At 30.7% G+C, this 27,586-nt stretch overlaps 3 protein-coding genes across 3 annotated transcripts; 1 reads left to right on the top strand and 2 right to left on the bottom strand.

Annotated features, from left to right (window-relative positions):
• Window positions 1–3,219: 3,219 nt before the first annotated feature.
• On the top strand, window positions 3,220–4,949 carry LOC102603840 (beta-1,6-galactosyltransferase GALT29A). The gene has a single exon (XM_006347178.2). The coding sequence runs from the start codon at window positions 3,573–3,575 to the stop codon at window positions 4,740–4,742; it is 1,170 nt and encodes a 389-aa protein (XP_006347240.1). The 5' UTR covers window positions 3,220–3,572; the 3' UTR covers window positions 4,743–4,949.
• Window positions 4,950–10,255: 5,306 nt separating this feature from the next.
• LOC102604176 (zinc finger protein WIP3) lies at window positions 10,256–13,563 on the bottom strand. Its single transcript, XM_006347179.2, has 2 exons — window positions 12,896–13,563; window positions 10,256–11,325 (listed from the first exon to the last, which is right to left on the bottom strand). Exons 1-2 carry the CDS (start codon window positions 13,421–13,423, stop codon window positions 10,873–10,875), a joined length of 981 nt encoding a protein of 326 aa, XP_006347241.1. The 5' UTR covers window positions 13,424–13,563; the 3' UTR covers window positions 10,256–10,872.
• An 11,429-nt stretch (window positions 13,564–24,992) lies between these two features.
• Window positions 24,993–27,226, bottom strand: LOC102577915 (terminal flower 1 protein; the record flags this gene model as incomplete). The annotated part of the gene is given in 4 exon segments (NM_001288549.1): window positions 24,993–25,361; window positions 25,998–26,038; window positions 26,668–26,729; window positions 27,023–27,226. Coding segments are annotated over 4 exon segments (528 nt in total).
• Window positions 27,227–27,586: the final 360 nt, after the last annotated feature.

A 27,586-nucleotide genomic window follows, 5' to 3' on the forward strand; every position in this document is an offset into this window, starting at 1 on the left:
TCTCTGAATATAGTGCCCCTCAGTTCTTGATTGAGAAGTAGGCTTATAAACTTCTTAGTATTATAAAGACTTTTCAGTTTACTCAGATAATTAGATAGTGAGGCCCCAAGAATCAACATAAGCAAAATTGTTACCATATACTACCAAAGGACAGATTTTTGTTAGCTAAGAGCGAAATAGCGATTGCTAATTCCAGTTTTTCTTTTAGTAATTAGAATTTAGAGGCATACTTTGAGATAAAAGGAATAACAGTTCCCATATTCATACCATATATAGTTTGTTGATTAACTTGATTCCAGAATCGAACAAGTTGATTTTGGATAGGAAATCATATCTAATTATTTGTTTAAACATACTCTTCGTTCGTTTTGATATGAGGAAAATTCTTACTTCCAGTATAGTTTTCGAGACATTTAATTTTTAAGGAAGGAATAATTTTATCTTATCTGACTCTACAAATTGAACAAACTGACGAGACAAGCATTGTCATTGTCATTGATAAATTTTGACTGCATCATTGCTGTAATCATCCATTTATTCCAAAGGCGTGCACTTGACTGAAAAGTAGCAGTACAGACTACAGTAGTGAGTATTTTTAGAATGATAAGGATTAGATAAAATAATGATAATTGATAGGTGAAAGGATCTAAAATTATTATTGGATTCTTCCTGCTGAGCGTGCTCGATTAAAGTTAAAAAGTTAAAACACAAGTTCCTTTAATTTGAAAATCAAACATCCAATTGTTTGTTTGGTAAACAAGTAAATAAATCAAAAGAATACTACTTTTTGTTAAAGCTCAAAATTTCGAAAAACGATTACAGTTCACTATTAACGACTTGACTATATATTATCATCAAAGTCGTCAAAGATGGTAAATTCCTCTTCCATCATTAATTAAAGTTTCGAATGTGAGTCTTAAGAACAAATTCGTCTTTGGTAAAAAAATACTTTATCTTCCAAAATTATATGTGATAATTCGAGTCCACAATATGATCCATCCAAATATTTGAGATTATGGACTTTTTTTTTTTTTGGACCAATCACAACCTTCTAAACTTGGTGGATAATGGGCCCGCCCCTCTACCCTTCTCCACTTAAATACGGAGCTTCGCTTTGCATGGTGTGGGGCTTGAACCTGCGACCTAAGCCACAAATCCTCCACCTTTTGCCACTCGAGCTAGGCATTGGGGGCAGATTATGGAGTTTAAATTCTAGAAAAGACACTAGTAAGTTTTGAATTAATCATTTATAAATTTTACTACTCATACAAAATTTTGGACAAAATTATTGTTAATATCGTATTTAAAATTCTAACTCCACCTTTTAAGCCTAAAGTGGTATGCGGGTAAATGAAGAAAAAAGAAACTTTGATCAGCTAAATTTATGTGGCGTGTTGACTTATTAAGTGTCAAAGTAAAAGATCTCTTCGTTATAATGAAGGGAGAGTATATGGACCTAGGGATTAGAAAAATTGCTCCTCATTCATAAGTGGATTAATTAATGCCTAAAGTTGCTTAAAAGCCATGTAGTATATTTTACTTACTTATTCACCAACCCTAATAATAATAATAATAATAGTTTATAGCTCTAATCTACTGCGGTTTAGCGATTTCAATTAAACTGTTATTTTCAGTTACGAAATATGTATCATATAACACTTTTTTTGACTCATAATTAAAGTTTGTTTCTCAATCTTTTTCAAACATTCTCATTTTCCAGTACAATACAATATACCTAAACAAATGCAGTAAACAACCTAGCTAAAAATCTTGTCTCTTAGTGCTACACTGTCCTAACAAAAAGGTTGTCGCCAATAACCACAAGCACATGGTCCGTAGATCTAGAATCAATAGCTCATTGAATTATTGACTGTCCAAATAACTCAAATGCAGATGATAGAGGATTTGTGAACACTTTCTATCGAGAATTTTTTTATTTTTTACTACTTTTCATAAACCAAAATGAGATATTTAATTGGAGGTAATTTTCTAAAAATAAAATAATCTTTCATCATGCTCTTGGTGTTAACCAGCTAAGTTTTCATTTCACACTATTTTAACACGAAACATGATGATCATCTCAACCATGTGATTACCTACCGAAACAAAATATAATTAATATGACCTGTTTGCTTGTGCGTGATGTTTTGAAAAAATAAGTTGAAGGCATGCTGCTACATTAAAGATGAATATTTAAACAAAAGAAAAATTTAGTAGGCGTTTGATCATACATTTTGAAGATCAAATTAGATGTTTTGATCAGAAAGCTCGTATCTTCTTTACATATTGTGGGATTTTTATGTTTATGAGAAAAAAAAACTTTTGTGATTAAAATTACTTGTTCAAACAAAATTTCAAATTCAAATCAAATCCAAACATGCCCTGGGGTGATGATAAGTACAAAAGCAAATTATTCAAACTCCTTTTTCTCAAATTTCTCGACCATGGAAAAGTTTAAATTGCATCAAGGGTTAATAAGAAATCCATTTGCATACGTTTATAATTAGTAAATTCTACCTAACCTGTATTACTTAATCTTTAGTGTAAGACTATAAGGTGAATTTAATTAAAACCCTACAATTTCCTAAATGAGAAAAAAAATAATTAAATTATATGTATATTTTTGCTAAAAAATTTATTGAAAATTAAGTTTATATATTTCTCCAAAGGAACAAGAAATTAATTTCACCATATCATGTTGTTGACGGCAAATCCATAGGCACTCCGCACTCCGCCCAAAACTTGCCGTCTTCAACTTATTTAATCTTATATCATGTTTATTTTTTAATTATAAATATCACATCATAGTTTAAAATTTTAATTAATCACATCAATATGAATTGTAGTGAGTAGCTCTATTGAAATGCACAAAGTAACATTTTCTTTACTTAATAATTTTAACACATCAAAAATAAGTACTTTTTCTCTGTTTTATATTGTTAACGTTACATCAATTAATAAAAAATATAATTTAAATATGACTAGTAAAAGTACCGAAAAAATAGAATAATAATTGAGAAAGATTTCAGAACTCTTGAAATGATGAAAACAATATTCGAAAACTATGACCGGAAGATATATCTTTTTTTTTTGTTGGGTACTACTGGACTAGTAGTTGAACTAAAGCAAGTGTAATTAACGTCTTAATTAAGCGAAACTAAACTTAATTAAGAGTAGTTAATTACTACAGGTACAAAATTAAAAATCCCCAGAAACCCATAACAGTTAAACACCCAAACCCCATTGTCACTAAAAAATATTGCAGTTTCTCTAAGTATATCAGCATCTTCTTGGTTTCTTCTCTCTTCTTCCTCAGCTCACTAATAGGGTTCTGCCCCACCACCCCTCAAATCTCTTGGAAGTTACAGATCTATTATTGTATTTAAACCCTACCCAACAACTCATAAATCTTCATATTCTTGATTTTTCTTTCACTTCCCAATATGAACCAGAATCGTACTCGTTTAATTTCTTCTAGATCTTTACATATCATTTGCACCTACAATCTCTAGCATTTATAAAAATCTTGTCTTTTTTGTTTTATTTTACTGCAATTAATCTGATTATGCTATATGGGTATGATGAAACGGACAATGCGGCCATTGTTCAGTGTATTATTGTTGATTGCAGTGGCGGTTACACTTGTTTTTCGAATTACCCTTCGTTATAGCTCTATTGAGTTGAAAAATGAATACCCATTTGCTGGGAAGGCTCAAAAACCGGTTCTGAATGAGACGCTTTTGAAATATGCGTCTATTGATATTGGGGAACCGCGGTTGAAGAAAGAGGTTGAGGAGTTATTGGAAGGGAATTTCAGAGGACATAACCGTCATAGATCATTTCTGTCTTCTGGGAAGTATCGTATTGATGTAAGTCCGAGGACAGCTAGAGGGGTATCGGTGCAGCTCCGGTCACCGGAGTTTTATCGCCTTTGGCAGAGTTTTAGGAGGAATTTGCAAGATTGGTTCAGAAATAGGAAGCTTCCTAAGGATGTGATGATGGATTTGGTGAGTACTGTTAAGGCTCCTATTGATGGACATAATGGTTTAGTACGATCAGAGAAGAGGTATAAATCATGTGCTGTTGTAGGAAATAGTGGGATTTTGTTGAAGAGTGAGTATGGGGAGTTGATTGATAGTCATGAAGCTGTAATTCGACTGAACAATGCAAGAAATAGGGGGTTTGAACATAGAGTAGGTTCAAAGACTACTCTTTCATTTGTGAATAGTAACATTCTGCATTTTTGTGCAAGAAGGGAAGGTTGTTTTTGCCATCCATATGGAGTGAATGTGGCTTTAGTAATGTATATATGTCAGCCTGTGCATTTCTTGGATTACATGGTGTGTAATTCTTCACACAAAGTGCCATTAATTGTCACTGATCCACGCTTTGACATGTTGTGCGCTAGGATTGTGAAGTATTATTCGTTGAAACGATTTGTGGAGGGAACTGGGAAGCCTTTTCAAGAATGGGCACCTGCTCATGATGGAGCTAATTTCCATTACTCTTCTGGTTTGCAAGCTGTGATGCTTGCTTTAGGTGTTTGCGAGAAGGTTAGTATTTTTGGATTTGGGAAATCTGCTTCAGCTAAGCATCATTATCATACAAATCAGAGGACTGAGCTGAAGTTACATGACTATGATGCCGAGTATGATTTCTACCGCGATTTGGTGGAGAGACAGCAGGTAATACCATTCATCTCGGAGAAGTTCAAGTTTCCTCCTGTTTCTATATACCAGTGACCTTTCCACTCCTTTAAAGTGAGAGATTGATTGATTATATGTTAAGTACACTCTTTTCTGTTTATCTTGTATAAGTATTCTTCCACGGGTAAGACGAGGAGAAAGTGTTGTCAAATTGTAATTGTAGGTTGTTTGGGATACAGCTCAATTGTATAATTAAATCACAAGCAATGAATGAAATCTTTGTTGTATTTCTTTGTTAGTTAAGTAAATTGTTCAATGAATTGCACCATTTGGTCTTTACTACTACATGATTTTCTTAAAACATATTGGCACACAAATAAAAACGTACTTAGCTTCAATATTAAATGCCAAACAATGGCAATGTTGTGTACTCTATGCAACATGTTCTTGGGACACTGTTATGTACAAAGTAGACTCAAGTCAAGGTATACGTCTCCTTATTCATGTTGGCTGGAAAAGACTGTAGTATGAAGGTTTATTGCTACCAATTGATTGATAATTTATGTACTCAGCACTAAAATCTATCAGTAGCACGTTTCTTAGATCCATGTGCTGCAAAGCTTCCATAGAGACAAGGCAAGATTGAGCAATGATTGATTAAAGCATTCATGGGGACCAACCATTTATTGCTGGATTTTTATTAAGAGGGTAGGTAAAAGTTATATTGCAGAAGTTAGACCAGCTCTAAGATAGTAGAGATCTGTTAAAGAAGTTGGATTCCATGCACCAAAAAGATTTGTGCTGCTAAGCTAATAAAATCTACCATTTACTCTTCTTTGTATAACCATATAATGCTGGATTTTGATACCATCTATATCTATGTTTGGGTGTGCATTGTTTTCTCGGAGGTTGCTTATTTGTCTCGTCTGTCCCTATTGTCATTTAAGTTGGCTGTTAACTATGTCTTTTGTATCGAGTAGGTGCTTTACATTTTGATGGGAATTGTTTATTCTGTTTTGTTAGTTGTATATGGAATGTGGCCACAATACAATTGCTTTATTAGAATTTCTCTTGTTCTGAAAGTGTCTATAACTGATATCACATTAGAGTAATCCAAGAAGTGGATGTTTCGTTTTGCATTGTTCTCCGTTGTATCAAGTCATTTTCCTGTCATAAACAACTTAGCCTTTAAGAAATGACAAAGGATCTGTTGGGTTGTGTTCTCTGTTCTGCTGTTCTATACTTCTCTGTATAGAGTGTGGGCACCCACACAAAAAAAAGGGGAAAAGAAAGAGAAAAATCACAAGAGCATATGCTCTCCCACGGGCCTCTTCGAGTGTTGAGACAAAGCATGAAAGGGTTTTACTTCTGTATCTCTGTTTTAGCATCTAGTCTCTCTTTCTATTTTATTTACTTCTCGAACAAACAGGTTGTGTCATCCATGAAAACACTTTGATACAGATGCCCTATTCACATTCCTACAAATTTGACTCTACTATTTTGGAAGAGCATATTTGAAGGAAAGAAACACCCCACTACATGACACTAAATACTTGCAATTGTTTGTTCAGTTTTACACAAGAACTTTAACAGATATACATCAGCCTCATTTTAAGTATGATACCAAAAACAAACATATATCATCCTTTAACCAAACAAAGCTACTATAATCCCTTTAGAACCATGATAAGAGACGGCAGAATATATATGTAAACACTATTCTGGTTTTGAATTCAGTTTTGTCCTGAATGCTCGGGCTCAACTGTATCGTATTCTACGTCCTGTTCCTCAAACTTCACTTCCACCAAGAACCTTATGCTCACCTATAGAAAACAGAATATGGAAAAGGTCAATGGACCAATTTAAAATCTTTAAACCATAAGACAGTTTTGTCTTTAACATTGTTAAGAAATCTTTTTGGATCATGAACTGCATATTTGTCATATTCAAGTGGATTATCTTTGTATACGGCCGAAATCAGCCAACTATGTAGACAAAATGCCCCAAATCGATGAGTTTGTTTAATCCTCCCTAGAACCTTTGCTCCCTTTGTCTTCTCTTCGGAGTATTTGGTGTTATCTATCCAACATTAGGTACAAATAAGGTATTTCTTGTGGAACCTATGCTCAAAGTTGTGATAACTCCTTGATTTCTTCTCCAATTGAAGCAATAGCGAAAACAAAGAAACCTTTCTGGCCTATCTAAAATTGTGAGACCTTATCTAGCAGCTTCCGTTAGACCATCTAAAAAGACTACAAATCTTTCAAACTGAATGCATAAACATTATTGTATTCTAAGAAACATAACAATGCTCTGTACTACTGTTAGACTTCTTTCATCCTCATGCAGGTCACAGGCACGCAAGTGTATCAGATGGAGCTTACATAGATCTCATGCACAAGGAATGAAGCTAAATGTAGCAGCTGAAGTATATGTGTAAAATCATTTGGTTGAAGTTAGTTAGGACTAAGGACTTGTGCCAGATCAGATTAGTTAGTGTAAGTTTGTATAGATGAGTTGAGTGCTTGCAACTATGTTAGTTAGCAGCAATTTTGCCTTTGTATATACATAATGATTGTTGTGCACAAGATATTAAGAGAATGAAGAAAACAATCACTCATTTCTCTTTCAATCCCATGATATTACTCTCTCTTTCTATTTACTGTTCATCGCAGTTTTTGTGACAATTTTATGCGGTATCAGACCCTATGGAGTCAGTGCATCCTAGTATAATTGGGATTCATATGTACTGGTCGTCTTCTTGTTCTCTGTCAATTTTTGCTTGCGAATCAATTGTTCTGAGTTTGAATGATTGAATTTGAGTTCTCTAAGTTTAGACTGATCACATACAACTCATTTCTGTATAATAAAAAATGAGGCATCTCTTTAGCTTCATTATCATCTTTCGATTGCTGTTTGAGATAGAATCTGAGCTTTTCTTCTGATAATCTGAAAATTGTATCGATTTAGTGTTTCATGGAAGTGGTGGAAAATGTTGATTTATCTGCTAAGAACAGAGGATAAGGGTGGGGAGCTAAGAAGAATGATTCATTTGGATCAACGAGCAGACTTGAATAATGATTCATTTGGATCAATGAGCTTTTTCAGCCCAAAAATCCATCAATATCTACTTTATTTGTATATTTAGGTATCGTTTTATTTATATTTATGGAATAATATGATCCTCTATAGCTTTAGGCTCATATATATTAGCTATGCTCAATGCTAGAATTTTGTTGGATTAGATCTCTTGGACCTAACGAAAAGGGCTCTAAGCTCACGCAAGCAAGTGTGAAAGAAGCTAAGCATGAAGCTACCACGTCTAAAATACAACTGTCACAACTTCCTTTGATTCAAAAGAAAGGCTTGCTTGCATGAGAAGTCAAGCATGAAGGTACCGCTTCCCTGACTGACTAAAATACATCACTCACAACCTTCTTTGATTCAAAAGAAAGGTTTGCTTGCATGAGAAGTGAAGCATGAAGGTACCGCTTCTCTGACAGGCTAAAATACAACAATCAAAATCCTACTTTGATTCAAAAGAAAAGCAAACAGTTTGGCCACAAGCAAATGATTTGTTCCTATCAGCAATTGAATTTGAGAGGGACTTGTATAAAAGAAAGACACACTTAACATTCTAGTACTTGAACTTCGTATAAAGAAACGTAGGGTGCTGCGTCCTAGTCTCCTAGACTCACAAGTAGAGTAATCTACTTGACTTAATAACCAAAAAAAAAAAAAAAATTCCCATAAAGCTCCAAAAGTAGTATAACATAGAGTAATTTTAAAAGAAAAGAAAAACAAATAAAGGGGCAAATTTGGACCTTTTCATAAAGTATTTTTACACATAAAATATCCATTGTGACACGTTTTAGATTGGATTCAGAACTCTCCAATTCACGTTGGAGCTCCCTTAGGATCAAAGATCAAACACAAGACTACTTGATGATAAGGAAGTTTTTTTTTTTTTTTCTGATTAAATCCGGATCACTTTACAATGGAAAAACTCATGTTCATTATTTGGTGGTGGCGCTTCCAATAGAATTTTGTCCTCAAACTTGAAACCTCCGATTAATGGTGAAACATTCTCATCACTGCACCACAATCAATGAGGAAGTTATCAATGGTTGAAAGTAAAACGAATGATAATTTTAAAACATTTTGAATTGTAAAAAGGTAAATTTCCAATATATTAATTTGTTAAGCAGGTCATTTTTTTAAAGTTTTTTAAAGCGGAACTAAAAGTTCAAGATAATCCATCACCGTGATCTGGCACACAATTTTCTCGAAGAAAAGTATAGTCAAACGACTCCATCATATGTTTTAAGGAAATGTCACATATAATTCTAGTACCAAGTATACAAAAACCCAATATTATTAATTACTAATATACAGTACAATAAGCTCGAGCCAAGAAATTAATTAAACTAGAGAAATGGGAACCTGGTTCTTTTATATTTCTTCCGACAAAACATAGTGGAGAACCCCTTCTTCTTGACCAATATTTTCAAATTTAGAGAAAAAGAGAACCAAAAATAAATTTAAAAACTTTAATATTTAGCAATTTTGTTTTGTTTCATTTGATCTAGTCAAATCCACCCCATGAGAAATTAACATTTTCCGGTCTTCCCATTCCAATTGAACATATTATTACTTTGATAATTTGGACATGGTATATATAAATATCTCTCAAATTTACGGTATGTTTTTTCTAATCGATATACATAAACTATACATTAGATAATCAAGTGAAATTAAATCCAATCCACAAAATATTGATTTATGGACAACATCGTTATGATAAAGTTCGTAATATCTGATCATACTCACTAGTTATATACATATTATACATATATATTATCTATACGCCAACTATTTAATTTTTAAAATCCATTGGAGTTGATATGGAGAATGAAAGTCTTGTATGCAAAGACTGTATCATCAACAATTCAGTCGTTAGTTTCTTTTGGGGTAATCATGTTATTGCATAAAGTTGTGGTCCAGCAACTCTAATGATATGATTCAACCCTTAACATAGGGTAAAAATTACACAAAAAAAGAGAGGATATATTTCCTTAGTTGAGACCTCCAAATTGGACTAGGAAAATGTATTACTAATATAATCTGTTCAACTTCCCCAACTAAGGTGTGAAAATTCTGAAAAAGATAAAAAGTAAGTTCACACTAGCAGCCAGTGGCTGATATATATACATGTTGGGACTTAATTGGTAGTATCCCAAACTCCTATTATGCAGACAAAAAGTTCTGACTTTCACTTTACCTAAGATACTACACTTTCCCACTTGACAATTTTGCTGATACCACTAGATTATAAACTTTGATTCGCCTAAAGTCATTTTATGTTCATAAATCATCAAATAAATCTATAAAGATTAAAAACGAAAATGTAGTGGTGGTGATAGTGATGATTAGGATATGGAGTTATACGTCCGTTTTTGCCCTTGGCTCTACTGGTGTAAATCTAGATAATTATTTTTTTGAAGACCTAATTCATTAAATAAAAGTAAAATAAATAACATTATTTATTGAATAAAAGTGGACTCTTTCGAGCACTTTATACTTTTAGACGAGAAAAATCTGTGACAATTAAACACAACTCATTACACTATGAAACATTACAAGTTAGCAATGAAGCTGATAAATTTTCTCCAATAAACCTATTAGCTAAGTAGCACAGCCAAGGAGAAAATTCACCTGCTTCATGTACTTTAATGTTTTATAAGGCCATCACCCTTATTGTTACAAAATACACAAAATTAGTAAAAAAAAAAAGTAATATATAAAACCATGTATATCTAAGTAATACTACTTATTCATGATCACCACCATGCTAATGCTCCTCAACAAACCCCTCCCTTCCTGAGGTTTTTTTGTTGCTGAGCAATTGCCAGGGCTGCACCATCCATCAAACACACACACACAAAAACAAAAAGAGAAAAAAAAAAGAAAAGAGGAACATAACTCTTCAATGTAAACAATTTTTACACAATCAGGTCATTTTTACCTGTCGTAGCAGATAACATATCTTATTTTAGATTTGAATGACCGGATGGTGTGAAAAGTGTTTATATTGATGAGGATGTATAAAACTCAAACTCAGTAAACATATCCAACTTATGTTAACTCCAAGAGTAGTCAAGAATTTCATTGAATTAGCAAGGGAGAAATTCTTAATTACTCTTGAAGAATAATTTTAATAAATTCCTCAATTAACTTCATCATCATCATCATCACTAGATCCACCAGTACTACTATTAATGCAATACTTATCTTGAAATCCATCAAGTGAAGGGTGAGGAGAATGGCCTTTACCAAATGACCTAATATGATCTTTAAGTGACCTCTTGTGCTTAAAATCAGAACCACAAATGCAATACCATAATTTCCCACAATTCTTCTCATGTGTCCTCCAATCTCCTTTAACTGCAAATGTCTTGCCACATTTCCTACAACTAAATGATTTTGTACCATGTTTCCTCTTGTAGTGAGTTTGAAGGGTCCTAAAATCTTTTAATGGTTTTGCCCTTGGATGGTTGATGTTGTTCTTGCACTCTTGAGCACAACAATAGCATGGTAGCCTTAGCATTGCTGCTGGTTGTGTTCCTCTAAGTGATTCTGGTCCTTTTCTATATTCAGAACCATGCCCCCACATATGCATCTGCAAAATATCGACTATCAGATCACTTAAAAATAATTCATAAATAATCGTTCATGAGTAATAACATAGAAAATTAAACAAGTTGTACATATAAGTTGAGCTCATGTTAGAAGAGTAAAACTCATGCTAGCTAATTATTGCGCTTAGTTATCAATTTCATTTTTATATTAAACTTCTATGAACTCAACACGGAAAATAAATTTATCAAATCATCTAAAAGATAATTATAGATAACTGTTCATAATAAATTAAATGGAAAACTAAGTAACTTGCTATAATGGAATAAAAGCTATAGACATTGATAGACACCATCAACGTATATAAGTTAAATTGTCTCCTTTTCACTTTATATCTTGCTATAATGGAATAAAAGCTATACACGTTGTATTAAAAAGTTCGCTAACATTGTATATATTTTATTACAAATTAAATTCATTAACTGAAACGAGTTATGAGTTTGATGTCAAATTCAGAAGTGCTTTGTAATTACTAAAGATTTGCAACGACGATGAGTATTTTTAAGAATCCACAAGAACACACACACACACACAAAAAAAAAAAGGCAAGATAAACAGAGATAAATAAAAGGAGAAAGAGATGGGGAAACAGATCCATTTTCATTGATTTTGTGAGATTATGGAAATTAAATCAAATCCATAATATTACGTATAGAAAGAAAACTAAAAAAAAAAAAAGAGTTATGTAGATAGATAAAATTTACTTCATTACTTTTCTGTTTTTTTCTTTTTGAACTTGGAAAAGTGCTACTGTGATAGCTTGATTTTTATTATTATTTGCATTTAAGGTAACATTTAATTGTTTATGGAAACCCCAGCAATCAAATAAGAGCAATCTTAATGGTTTTTGCTTTATTAAAAGAGTAATGATAAAATGTTTCACCTTCAAAAGCTTAGCTATCCAATTCGACACTATTTAACAAATGATAAAACGAAGAGCACTAAGTAATAAGAATGATCATATTTTTGACTAATAGGAGGTGCATGTGCTTATCTAATACTTATGTTACAAAATTTTGAGTATAATTAATGAGCTGAAATTTCTTAGATCGATAATAATATATCTAATATAATCTTATAAATGGATCTGATCGAATGATAGGATGTGTGTATATCTTATCCTTGCCTAATTATGAAAAACACACTAATTAGAAATATTCAAAATACACTGATGATAAAACTCGACACATGAAGTGAAGATTGAAGAATTAATCTGATCGATCACTTAGATCAAGCATATACTACAATGCAAAAAATAAAAGGAATGATTTATAAACCTTCTCATGTATGATCATAAGTTTCATTGTTTGTTTGTTAGCATAGAGGTTGTTCCTGATCCATTAAATTAATAGTATAGAGAAGATTTAATGTGAATTCAGAATTTAGAGCCAATAAGTTCAAATGAAGACTAATATTATATTATATGTATATGTATATATAATTCCAGTCGAAAACAAAGAGTTCAGTTGAATCCACCGATATATCCTAAATTCACCAAGATGAGAAGAGAAATAAAAAAAATTGAGAAGCATGATGAAAAATTCATGACTAACCTGCATGTTGTTGTACCTATTAAAGGTCTTGTTGCATATATTACAAGCAAATTGCATTGGACCAACAAGAATTTGAGCTGGTGTTGGGATCCAAAACCTACTCTCACTGTTGAAATTGCAACCCTTATTAATAATAGTACTATTTTTCTCCTTATTTTCTTCTTCCTTCTTGTAGCTGCTAAAAGGCTTTGTTTCATCAACATCAGGAAGCCCTATATGCAAAGACACTCTAACTTTCTCCATATTTTCTTCCTTCATCACTTGATAATCTTCCTCCTTCTTCTCCGTTTTCGGATCGGTTAATTTGCTTAGAAGAGGCAAACATTGAATTTCTTGTGGATTGTATAGGTGAGGAAGTTTCAAGAAAGTAGTCATGGGATTTGATTGAATGATGGTGGATGAAGATGAAGAAGAAGGAGAAGAATTATTAGATGATGGTTTTAACCATTCAATGAAATTTGGAGTTTGATCAAAGCAAACATCCATATTGTCTTGATGAACATGAAAGTTAATATCTCTTATTCCCATCTTGAGAGAATTAATATGAAGTCTCTCTTCAATTTGATGGTTAATTATAGTGGCTTTTTTATTTGGACTTTTATGTGGGAAAAGCTCCACTTAAGGTTGATTTATGAAAAGTGGTTTGGTTTGTCTTTTAAGAACTTTTTTTGTTTTGTTTTCCTCTCTTTTCTTCATTCATGAGGTTTTGGTCTCACATAGAAACGGTTGAAATGGGATGAGGAGATGTTGGTTAGTGGTGGGGTTAGATAATGACATACAAATATGAAAGGAGAATCCTATAATACTTACTACGATTTAACTTTTATTTATATTGTAAATATTTTTTACATTAGTATATATAATTATACATATAGTTAGTAAACCATCAGATTATTGTTAGCTGTTATATATGACAGGTAACATTTTAAGGAGATTTTTCTGTAGTCTATATATAATATATATCCTTAATTAGGGCAATATTCTTTAATAGTAATATAAAACATTCTTTGTATTATTGGCCTATTTATATAACTTAAATTCATTTTAACTTGTCATGTTTGATACATTTATCTTATATTCTTAACGTTACTAATCTTGATATCGTGAATGTAATTACATGTAGCTATCTTTTAATGTAAAAGTGTGAAAATTATTCAAACTCTGATAGTGGTATTGTGTAGGATTGATTTTCAAGAGTGAAGGGTAAAATTATAATTAAAATATACTGTTTTTTTGAATTTCATATCAAAATTATTAGGTGTGCGAGTTTCTACTTGGTGATAGTTTAGGTAGAAAACTTACAAACCCGATACTTTAGGTATTTATAAAATTCAAAAATCCGGGATTTAAGTTTTGCCATAGTGAAATTATTTATCCACGTGGAGTGCCAATATATTTTATTTTTAAAATAGAGAGTATTTCATGCACCATATGTTTCGATAAACATTTAGTGATAGTTCAAAAAGAAAAGTCGTAAACCTAATAATTCAGGTATAAAACTTAAAAAATTGAGATACTTTAGATGTGTCTTTGATTTGTTATGTCAAAAACTAGTTTTTTTTTCTAGTCAAGTTTCCTTTTTATTGGTGTACTTGTGTATTTTGGGGGTAGTTATCGGAAGACTTTACTCATATGTAGTAAGTAATTGATCGTGTACACCTCAATGCAACAATTAGAAGGTAGCTTAATTAGTCAATACCTAAAAGGGAAAACTAATTCATAAATTAGATATGTATTAGTGTCATATGCAGATTACAAGGACTGCTAACAAATATCAAAATATATTCAAAAGAAGCTGATGAGTGCTGAGTATTAATACCAAAGTCCAATTATTTTAATACTAAAACCCAGAAGAAATAAAAAAACACATAGATGGTAAATTTCTGTGATAAATATTATAGTTATACCTTCCTATAATATATAACCATCATCTATACCAACATTTCATGACTGTAACAGTCAAGTTTATTTTGGAATCAAAGTTTTTATCTAATGTTATTTTTATATATTTTCTATAACAACATCTCACTATATCAATTAAAAAATTATCTAACAAATAAATAATTTCGTTATACAGAAGTTTGACTGTAATTCGTAATCCTGAAATGGTGCTTAATATATATACTATTATAGCTACTACGTTTATGTACGTATTATTGTATATAACTTTTTAATTTTATCTAACCATGATTTATAAGGTGTCTCTCCCTTTCAATTTGAAATGAAAAGAGAACGCGACGAAAGTTGCTTTGTCAAAATCATTATGAAGTTTTTTTAGAGCCACTTTGTGCCTTATTACTTTCATATTACGTCATAACCATGGTTGTTTCCCTTTTTCAAAAAAGATGACCATATATATTTTTTTCATCTAGTATCTGATATTCATTGATATCCGCTCTTAAGAAGAAGCTTTAATTTTGTGTAACTAGTAAAGTTGTTGTTATGTGACTAATAGGTCACAAACTCAAATGGATGGCTCCAAACAAGATTTTTATAATTGAAGCTTTGAAGTAGTCCATAGTCTCTGGGGTGGCTCAGTTGGTTTGCAGTATGGATGTCCCGAAATCAATTCTCTTCAGTGCCCTTTGAGTCTAGCACTATCGCATAGGACTTGCCTAGTGCAGTTTATATTCTCATGTGATTTGTATGTTATTACATAATGAAGATTTATCCAGTGCTCATCCAAAAAATAGAGATGGTAACAACTGCGGATTATGCGAAGTTTCGAAAAAAAGTAATCCAAGGAACAGTTGAGGCCTGGTCTAATAAAATTAATCGACAAGATATCATGAAACCGGATTTTCAGGAAATCAAAAAGAATTGTCACCTTTTCTCTTTTTCTTTCTTAGTTTCTCGTTATTTTCTTAACCTTTTCCTTTTGTAGTATTATTAACACTCTCTGATTCTCTTTTTTATTTCTTTGTTTTTTCCCCCTCAATCTAACCTTGAAATAAAAGCAGTGTGAAAGATTACTTTTAATTGTATGGCTATTAGTTTAATATTTTTTGTAATTAATTTACAGTGCTGTCACGACCATGAAAAGCAATTACTTGGACCTACATAAAATATATCTCTACAGCAAAATATTATATATGTGCTACTCATAATTTAACTTGAGAGCTCAATCCAGAAAGAGAAAAGTTGTAGTATTAATTATTAATTACAAAGGAACCTTTATAATTAAAGTACTCTTTTTTTAGGTCATGATGAGTAGTTTTGTCGCCTACACGTAATAAATTAATTAAAAAGAGAGATAAAGGACTTTGTGATTTTGATTGTGAATGTAATTTGTCTTAAAAATCAATCTAGTTTCAGTTCGTTAATTGTAATAAAATCTAATAGAACAATATCAAATACCATAGGTTTATATTGGCTTTTGTTTTTGTTTGTTTCTTTCAGTTAATCGGGCATTTTTGTTCTTTGCCTACTTTATTCAACTTTGATGAAAAATTTAGGGGTGACAATTAATTCAGACACATATTAGATTCGGATATAATTACTTGTTTGCGCTTAAAAGAGGTTCACCTTTATCAATCGAAAGTTTTTACTTAGAAACTAAAGTCATTTTAGGACATTATAACTGGTGAGATATTATAACACGAAAATATAAATTTATGTTCCATGAAAAAAGATATTTATCACGAGGGGCAAAAATGTAAATGGTCCCCTGATTCGTCCGAGATTGAATGGGTTGATCTTGGTTATGCCCAAGTTGACCCAACACAAATCAGCAGCCCAGATAAACCATGAATTAGCTTAATCATGAATTCATGATACATGAAAATGCTTAAATCTTAGTCATAGTGTTTCACTTTAGATTAAATTTTTTGCCTAAAACTAATTGTTTTTTTCATTATAATCAATTGTTATTATAATTGATGTTTTCCCATCAATTCGTTCAATTTTTTGTTTATAAAAACCATGCAACTATAGTGATAAAAACTTTCTTTACACATTTTTTTTTATTCACTAAATTCATAATTTGTTGAGTTTAATAACTTGTAAAAATGACATGATGGAATGATGAAATAGTTTTTTTTTGTTGCTCGTGACATCAAGACATCTTGTACTAATTCGATGCTGGAGTTTACCTTTTCTTCTTTTCTCTCCTTTTTTTTTTCCTCTTGAAAGTTGGAGTATCTCTTTTTAAATATTATGTTATTTAAACGTATCTAAACAATACCGTAATTCAGTAATTTTTGCTTAAATAATGTATTTATATTAAGACATTTATCAAAAATATGTACAAATATTAAGTTGAGAATCCTGTAATCAACACTTGAAATCTTCGTTATAAAATTAAAATTTATTTAATTAAAATTCTGACTTCGCCTCTGATTACGTTATTTATAAACATGTCTCAAAATAATGCTTGTTGTTCGATGGAAAAGGAGCAGTTTCTTTCACATTTATCACGTTTAAGACCCACACGTAAGTGTATGACGAACTAATTAAATTAATTTAATAGATTATTAGTACATTTCCACTAGAGTTTTTTTCTTTATTTTTTGTTAACATTTCCAATAGAGGATTAAAAAATACACATATGTATGTTGAGGTTAGGTCTTTTTATCTTTTCTATATGGATGATAAATAAAATACACACTTTGAATCAGTCCATTTTTATATTTGGCTCATACATTAAGTTTATTTGGAGATTAGTGAGGGACTTTTAGAGAGAGGAGATTTCTAATTCCTGCTGAAAATTATCTTGAGAAGCTAACTTCTTTTGGCAATTCCCATTTTGTTTCTTATCGCAATAAATTTGAACCAAGTGTTTTCACATCTTTGGTTCAAATAAATTCAGCAAATTTAAATTTGAGTATTCATCTGTTGCTATCTTGTCGTGCACTTTAATAACTTTGTATTTTTCCAGCAAAATAGTATCGGAGACATAATCAGTGAGATGAGTATGAAGATGGCGAAATGATGATATAGTAATTGGTCCTAGCTTATAAGTGCCCTTGTCCATGTACTAGCCGATATATAGCTTTAAAGACGCACACATAAAAAAGAAACTAATGGGCTTAGTCACTTAGGTGGCCGTAAATATTTGGTTGATGTGGTGGCACACTATTAATTTCCAAATTAGTCTACGAATGATGATGAGTCGAGTGAAAATTTATTGAAGAGAATATTGGGCGTGTATAAATAAAATTCCGCCTTAATAACTAAAATAAAAATATTCAAGGACTATTTGTCGTGTGAGTGCAGATTTTGTGTCCCGACTCTGTGCAGAGAATGATATATTTGCTTCTCTAATTTGTTTTACTTATTGTGTTTCTACATTTAGGAAGTAGTACTATGTTATTTATCAATGATATAAAATATCTTCAAGTATGCAAAAATGTTTTGCCTTTTACTTTTAAGTTAATCTAGAAATAATTCCGTGTGTATTTAAATTTCATTTCAACACTTCGAATATATACTATGATAGTTTAAATTTCTTAAGAACACACAATAAATTCTGTAGACTCGAAATAAAAATTTGTTAAAAGGCAGCTAGCCAAAATATAATAATGCTACTCCTGTTTAAAAATACACGGCAAAAAAATGTTCTTGTTTCTCTCTTTTCACATGCAACATAGTTGTTGTTCCTTTAACTTGTTCTTAAACTTTTAGTACAAATTAATGCCTTTTCTCCATAATCAACTTGAGACCAAAGTTCACTTCCCGTGATACAATTATTTTTTCTTCGACTTTTACAACATGAATAACACTAATTAAAAGTTTGGTAATATTTCACATACACACTTCATTCTTTCTTACTTTATATATTGACTTGTTCAAATTCCTATTTTTTTTTTTTTTTGGTTGCTATTAATAATAGGAATAACTTCAGTTGATGTTTGATGAAATACATTACAAGAGGTTTTATAATATATGGTTTAATTTGCTAATGGCCAATTAAATATGATTTGCAAATTCTAATATTTCGGCACCATCATTTTTTTTCTTTTTGTGATTGTTAATTGCAATTCCTAAAATATTTACCCAAGACTTTTACGGTTTTACCTTACACGTTAAAGGTGATGCAATGATTTGATCATTTAGGAGTTAGGAGCACTATATATTATGCTAACAAATTAAATCAAGAATATAACACGGTCTTGGGGCAGACTAGTCAAACTATGGAATAATATTTAATTCAGTCAAGTCAACAAAAAATACACCCTACTGAAATTTTCATTATGAAGTGAGCCCCACCTTTTTATTTTTTCTTCCACTCTATTTTATTTATTAACAAATAGATTTAAGTTTTTATATACTCCTTTTATTTTAATAAAGAATTTACAGCGGTATAATTTAACTTGTAATTACAGGTCAGTTACCAATTAAGCGAAAATTACTTATAATTATTATGAGTGATCAGATTTTGTAAATACTTACAAACCATCAATACATAATTACATATAAATCTTGTGAGAAAATGACAAATGGTCGCTTATGTTTGGGATAGATTTAAAATAGCCCCTAAAGTATACTACTAAGCAATTTTGCTCCTTTAAGTTTGTCAATAGAAATTAAACAAACTTTGTCTATTAGATTTAGTGAAATCTATTTCAATTTAGATTTAAAATACATTTGCAGTTTCGGCTCTTTTTGATCTATTTCTAGAGTGTGGTACATCTATCTTATGTGCAATTTTTGCTATGTCTACTCTATATTTTTAGTATCTAGTTTATTATTTTATGTTGCAATTTCTAGGATTTGACAAGACTTTAACTAAATATTTAACAGAGAAAAATATAGATTTTCTTAAATAAATTTAAAAGATCTAAACACCTATTCCAAAAATAAGGAACCAATTTGGCATTTTATCTAAAATGTTGACAAAATTAGTGAAAGAATACCAAATAGGTGGACTCATGACTAAATGAGTCTACTACTATTGGAATGTTAGTCCAATTTTTCATCATTACACTTTTAGGCTCTTTCTAAAAGATTTTAACTACCAAGTTGAAAATAGCAACTTAATTAATTAACCACCATTTACATTTATTTAGGCCTCCTAATACTTGACTTAACTCTATTACATTCCCCGTGGAATGCGCGTACCTAGTGACGTTTTGATTGCAAAACAATTTCATTTTTTTTTGTTTCTTTTTCATTTGTTTTTTCCTGTATGGTTTCTATTTATTTATTGAACTGTACAATATGTTTGAAAAAAATATTATGTTCAACGAAATGGTATTATTCTAATAGTTGAAGACTTGAAGTCTTTCGTCGAAAAAAAGAAAAGAAGTATAGTTCAATTCTTTGATGTTTTGTGAGTAGAAGATCTTTTCTAAAGGAAGTTACATATTTAACCGCTTACAAAAAGAATTATATATATATATATATAATACGCGTATTGTATGTATATATTCATTAATATACAAAATATATACATTTCCCAAAATTAATCTTGAAAAATCCTTTGGAACTTTTTTTTTTATTTCTGGGTAAAACTTAAACCAAAATTCTCTATCAGTTTCAAAAGTTTTATTTCTAAGTGCCTCTTTAACATTCTCAAAGGGAAGGGAGGTTTGGTTATTACGAATATTATTTTATTTATATAGCCTTTTCAGAGGAATAAATCAATAATATTAACTACTAATTTAGTAGGATCAAAATTGGGCTATTTGTATAGCGGTCTCTTATGAGATGTGCATCATCCCAGAAGATTCACATTGAAACCTGCAGTTGTATGGCCAATTAGCCCATGGGCCTGTATAAATCATGGGCCAACTCTTGGATGGATTGAAATAAGAAGAGAGCAACTTTTACGTATAGCAAACATAAAAATCATATTTGTATGTTATAACTATGGTTTGCATAATTGCGCTCCATAACAAATTTTATGTTTGCTATGGAGCTTTTGATTTGTATAATTCGCTACAAACATTCAATTTTATACAAATTGTTCAGTTTTGTATAAATTCATTTATACATTGTAATTTGTATAATTATAAGTGTATAGGACGAAATATATGTATTTGTATATACACTTTTCTCTCGCTTTATACGTTACAAACACATTTTATACCGAAATGTATAAAATGACTAATTGTATACCGAAAATGGCTAATTGTATATCGAATCAGATGGCAAAAAAAGGGATGTTTGCTGCGACTTACAATTAAAATAAATTATGGCTATAACATTTAATTTGAATTAATAGTTTGTTATTTCATACAATTTTCCCATAAGAAAAAACCCAAACGAATTTGTATGCATAGGGAGAGAGACAGGCCATAGAGTTAGCATATCTAGATATATATATGTGATTCATACTTGAATATAATAAATCTAAATAAATTACATCTAATTTGACCCGCATGTTGCATGTATCTAACGATACGGAAGGTAATTTGTTAAAAACTACAACCCAAACGAATTTGTGTTATTTGCCTTTTGAAATAATTGGGTCAGCGTCTTAGGGGATCTTGCTTTAATTATCTTTTTGTAAGATTCATTTCGTAGTTAGTTTAAATAATACCTTACATTATATTGTGTTCAATTACATCTACAAAAATAATAATTTTGTAAAACTAATTACTGTGGGTATCCTTTTAAAATATTATTAATTACAACCAATTTAAGATTAATAAACCTTACTCAGGCCTTTTGAATCTTGATAGGGCTTTCACACTTAAGAGTCTCTAAGAGTCTCTGATATGCATATAACATGTACGATAATAAGAGTAATTAATTTATATCACATTATCTTGTAAAGACCGTTTTAAAAAAATTGATGTTACTTCAAAATTTAAAAATGATTTTACAATTTTTCATCTATCCTTGGTCATGTAAAGCTTTTATAGCTACAAAAAAAAGTTATGGCATATTTAATTAACATAATTATTATTTGTTGAAAGTCTTACTTTTAATGGAATTATATCACAAAATTGCATTTTCCCTACTAAGTTATCGGATTTAGAGTTGATGGATTCTAAATTTTAAAAAAGGCAGTTTATTGAATTTTGAAACAAAATTCTTAACCTATATTCCTTGGATTGATTCTCCTACCAAATATTGTTGCACTCGTATCTAATCCTTTCACCACTAATATCCAATCTTAACATATTTTTAAATAGTCAGAGCAATAAAAATACGATAGTAAAACTCTAGCTGCGCTGACTAGAGACACCTTTATACATGGAAGTAAAAAAGCAAATCTAGAATATAAAACATCTCCTTAGATGCATTTGAAGAGGCAAATTAAGGGAATGGGGTTGAGGTTTCTTCTCAATAATATATGAGTATGCCCTAGCTCTTTTTCCTTGTTTTTCTCCAAGACAAGGTGACCTAATATCATGAGTACTTTTTATTTTTTTGTGTTGAAAAAGGACAGCTTTATTATTCTCGTACACACATTTTTGCATGGATATTTTCAGATTCAGTCTACATAAATAGAGTCACTAGTAGTCTAGTACATATACTATGCTTTTAGATAACGTGTCTTCTTGTTAGATATCTTAAATTGGGAGTCCCCAATCCCCCCTTTATTTCTCTCTTTCTCTAGTGCTCTATTTGATTGGAACATATTGGTTGTTCAAGTACAAAAATATATGTGGTCATAAATGTTATATTCCACTCTGGCGGCCAATTCAAAAATATATCTATATACATCGATCGTACAATTCCTAGATATTTGGTTACAATTGACATGGTACATATTTGCTTGGTAGATAATGTGTGTTGTGCTTTTTGGATAATCACTCAAACATTCCAATTTATAATTTCTACTACAATTTTAACCTAAGTTTTCGAAGAATATCTTTGTAATAGGAAGTGTTTGACCTTATAATTTAGGGGAAAATTATGCGGATAAACAAACATCTATTAGTTAATTAGCTAACATAGTTATAGTCTGAATTAATTACCACTCGCAACCTCTTTTTAGTATATATATATATATGACAGATATACAAATACAATTCACCTCACTCCATTCTCTGCCCTCTCTCACTCGCCTCCCTCTCTCAATCTCACTTGCCTCTCTCCTTCCTCTCCCAATCTCGCTCGCCAGATATATATACAAATACATATGTATACCAGTTACATATATACAATTATCTGATAGATATATACATATATACAATTCGACAGATATACAAATACAATTCATCTATCTGCCCTCTCTCGCTCACCTCTCTCCTTCCTCTCTCAATCTTGCTTGCCTCTCTCCTCCCTCTAACATGTAGCTACGAATCGTAATTTGCAAACTATAGATATGAAGCCTAATTAAGTTATTCTTAGTAGCTATTTACGAAATTTCCCCTTTAATTTATCCTGTGTATATTGATCAAAGTGAAGTGAGTTTCAGATTCCTAAAGCATCTAAAAGAGAGAATAATTTATTCTATATAATCACTAATAAAATATGTTGGGATAAGATAGGGGAAATGGAGACCGGTAAATAAATAAGTCAATCTGTGGAATATAATTATACTCGAATTCAACTTTTTTGAGAATTTTTAAACTGGCTCTAAAATTGAAAACATACAAATTAAATCTACAACAAAAAAAAAATGAAAATCTGAATTTAATAAAAACCCCAAAAAGAAAAAAAGCAAAAGAAGAAATTAGGGGTAAAGAGGAGGCACCGGAAAAGTTAGGAAGAATGAGGAAAAAGGGGTGGGATAGTTTGGTGGGGTTTTAGAAACTAAATGCTTTTATTTATTATTTTTGGCTGAAAATTAATTTTTCCTTATAATGTATTTTTAAAGTATTATTTTATACTTAAATATCACGTGTCTTTTCTTAATTAGCCATTATATTATATTATTCGCGAGTGTGTTACATGCACAGTGTAATTTTAACGGATTGTCAAAAAAGTGTCAAAATGACACAACAGGATCCTACAGAGCGGAATGCTGGTTGGTCAATAACTCGTACGTACGTTCAAAAGATGAAAGTATCAATAATGAGGTGTTGAAATGGATTAGTGGGCATACTCGGAGATATAGGATAAGAAACACTATGATATTCAAATAATGTAAGAGTGACCTTCATGGTGGAAAAGATGAGGGAGGTGAGACAAAAATATAGATGCACCAATGAGGACTAGGTGTGAGAGGTTGACTATTGTGAATGTGAGGAATAGAGATATACCGAAAAATTATTGGAGAGCGGGGACATACACATTCTTACGAGGAAGTAGGAAGGACACTATGTTGCTTAGACTAGTCTCCTAAGTCCTTTTATAATGACCTTAATTATGCTTATTAAATAAGTAAATCTTTTGTTACCAAATTTTATTTTATTTTTTAAAAAATCACATAATGATATATAGGAGTAGTAAAATAAATGTTAGAATTGAAGCATATAGGTAGGTGGGGTACAATTAATAATAAAGTTTTTCTAAGAGAGAATCTGTAGTACCTAGGAGCAGTACTCATAAATAGATAGGAACGGAGAATCAAATCTGGAGGAATTTGTGGAAACAAATGAAGTATGAGACTTAAGCTGCACTTGACTGTACACAGTCAAAAAAGAAAATTTGAACACGTCATTTCGAGAGTTTTTGGATTTAGTTTAACATATTTATAAAAATAAATAAATAAATAAATAAAGTCGTATGATGGTAAATCCTCTATTCCAATTTGCTATTAATGATTTTAAGATTTATGCATTTTATCTTAAAAGTTTAACATCAAGTTACTCAATTTAAAATTTATGAAGTAATAATCATAATAATTAATAGTAAGTAACCCCACGATATATAATACGAGTAACAATTAAGAAATGGTAAACTGAAAAATAGAGATGATCTTATTGTATCATAAGTCTTGGTCAAGAAATACATATTTCATAATATCGAATTTTTATAGGAGAATTTTGTGACGATAGAAAATCATGATGATCTCCCGTCAAATTAAGGTAAAAATTGTCTTGATCAAGACTGCTTGTTTGTATTTAATTCACTTAGAATGTAATTTAAGAAATAATTACTTTGGAACAATAATATCCAAGTTATAAAATACGCATCGAAGCTTAAAATGTGTTGGAGTTCAGAAATTTCAAATGTGAATTGAAACTGCCTAATTTTCTCTTAATCAAGATGCGAAAAAGAAGGAAAAATATATAGACAAGAAAAACATGTAGTAGTACATGACAAAACACACATAGATATCTACTAATAGTCTTAATTAGGTCAAACATTAACTGTATATATATATATATATTAAAAAAGCATATAGTAGTAGTAGTCCGTCCACTAATTAATTGTAGATATGGGATGGAGCATAAATTGATATATCAACGCCTTCTAGCGGCAGTTTCCCTCTGGCAATTGAAGAAAACAGCAGCAACTGGTGAGCCAAGCTCATTTTCTTCTGAGAATTTTCGACTACTAAATTGATCTCTCGACACTGGTGCACTTGATATTGTTTGCCTTTTCTTCTGCTTAAACAGCAAAAATACAAATCTGTGGATTCCAATATTTGGCCTTGGCATTTCATACCCAACCACTTCTCTTCCTAAAATATATATTATAAACAACTTTTAATTTGACAACTTATACAACAGTTTCACTATGAATTAATCTCCAATTTGTTTGAAAAAAATAATATTGTACAATCATGTCGAAGGAAGGTCAATTCACTCAAAAATCATACATATATATTTGTCTGGAATAATTTTACTAATTTTTTAAATGCATGCTTACCTGTAAAAAGAGAAACCAAGTAAGTATATTTTTTCATATAGGACCGGAATTAGGAGGTAAACACTTTATTTCTTTTTGTTGTTTATTTTTATTATTAATAGTATATAAATAATTAAGAATCAATACCTGATCCTATCACCACCAGGAAAATTATAATATATTTTTCTACTAATAATATAAAGAAAATATGTAGTGCTTTCTTAGTTTTAATTTGTTAGTCTATTTGGAATAGAGTTAAAAAAAAAGTAATATATTTTTGAATCTTGATATCTTAGACTAAAAAAAATTGTACTAAAATATCATTTAATCTTATTATCTTAAACATATCATATAAAAACTGAAATTAAAGACTTATAAAAAAGGAAATATAATTTATTCTTTTGTAGTATATATTAATGGCAAATAAAAATAAAGTATTATTTTGAATTTAGGGGTTAAGGATACATACCAAAAGAGCAATCTGTAGTGCCTGGAATGTCTGTGACGATCCTGTAAAGATGGTCAAATCCTCTTTTCAGTTACTTATTTGTCAACTACCAATATTGAACAAAATATGTCACTTTGATTCTATCATATTAAATCGAGTACGTTTTTTCTGTTACACATAATAATATCACCATTTTGCAGTCTTCTTTTTTGGTATATAACATATAAGGAGAACAAGTAGTAATTAATTTAGTACAATTATTGGACATTTTTTAAAAATTTTCCAGTCTAATCAAATGTCACAAAAACTGTCCGACAACTTCTTTGTATGGTATATGAGTACATGTGAGTTTTCTGGTAAAGTTTCCAAATTTAAGGATTTCTAACTCAAGATTTATTATAGAAATTTATAAACATCGGTATATTGACTAGCATTTTTCAAGTTAATTAATAATACTCCTAGTACATATTACTCAAGTTCAATAGTATGTACATGATCCTCATCTTTATTGTAGTATTGAATATATAAATATGATTATCTGTTTTTCTAAAGTGACACTTATTTTGAGACGACGGGAGAGTACAAATTAATTTGTACTACTCCAGTATAATGATCATGTCATTTCCCCTTCCAATTAGTAAACGATTGAAGACAAAATTGACTGAGTTAGTTTATAGGCATATGTCTATACCAGTGTAGATGTTCCCTGAGATATGGATCACTAGGACCAGGAACATCTGGATCTATCATGACCTATCAAATAATGTACAAAAGAAAAGGAGAGGTCAAATATTCATATTCATAAATAAATAATAGAAGAGAAATGTACTCCTCATATCATCTTGTCCGTCCCAATTTATTCGACACTACTTAGCTGGCTATGACCGTTCAAGAAAGATAAGATTTTTTTAAAAAAAAGTTATGGTCTTAAATAATTTTTAAACATTTCTAAAACTATGAACCATCTCATTAAGTTAAAACAGAAAGAGTGTGACATAAATTAGGACAGAGAGACGGAGTAAATTAAAAGTAGCAAAGATTAATACCAGTGTGAAGAAGGATCTGAGATCACCACCATGAACTTCAACCCTAGGTTTAGAAGTTACTGAGGAAGGAAAGAATTCATGACCATTATAGACATGTTTGTTGTTGTTATAAACAACAGACATCTTAACACTTGGACAGAAATTATCAACAACTTCACCAATCACTCTACCAATCACAAGGGGTTCACACATTTTGGAAGCTATATATATATAGTTATTATAATTATAAGAAACAAAACAAAATCTATTTAAAGAGTGGTAGTTGTTTTTAGGTGGAGAAAAGAAGAGCAAAATACCAATATTTATAGTGGCCCTAAGATCATTAGAGAGTCAGATGGGATAGGGACTAAAATATTGATAGTTCAAAAAATGGGGAACCAAATTAAAGAAATGAAAAGCACAAAAAGGTTATTCTCTTCTCGTGCTACAAAATTATAAAGTCATAGCTTAATTAGCAGCTAGAGAAAGAATATGTGTTCTATTTTATTTGCGTTTGCCCCATCAAAAAAAAAAGTACTCCCTCTATCCTAAAAAGATTATGTGTGTTCGATATGAAGAAAAAAT

Source organism: Solanum tuberosum, unplaced genomic scaffold (genome assembly GCF_000226075.1).
Source record: "Solanum tuberosum cultivar DM 1-3 516 R44 unplaced genomic scaffold, SolTub_3.0 scf00091, whole genome shotgun sequence".
NCBI lineage: Eukaryota > Viridiplantae > Streptophyta > Magnoliopsida > Solanales > Solanaceae > Solanum > Solanum tuberosum.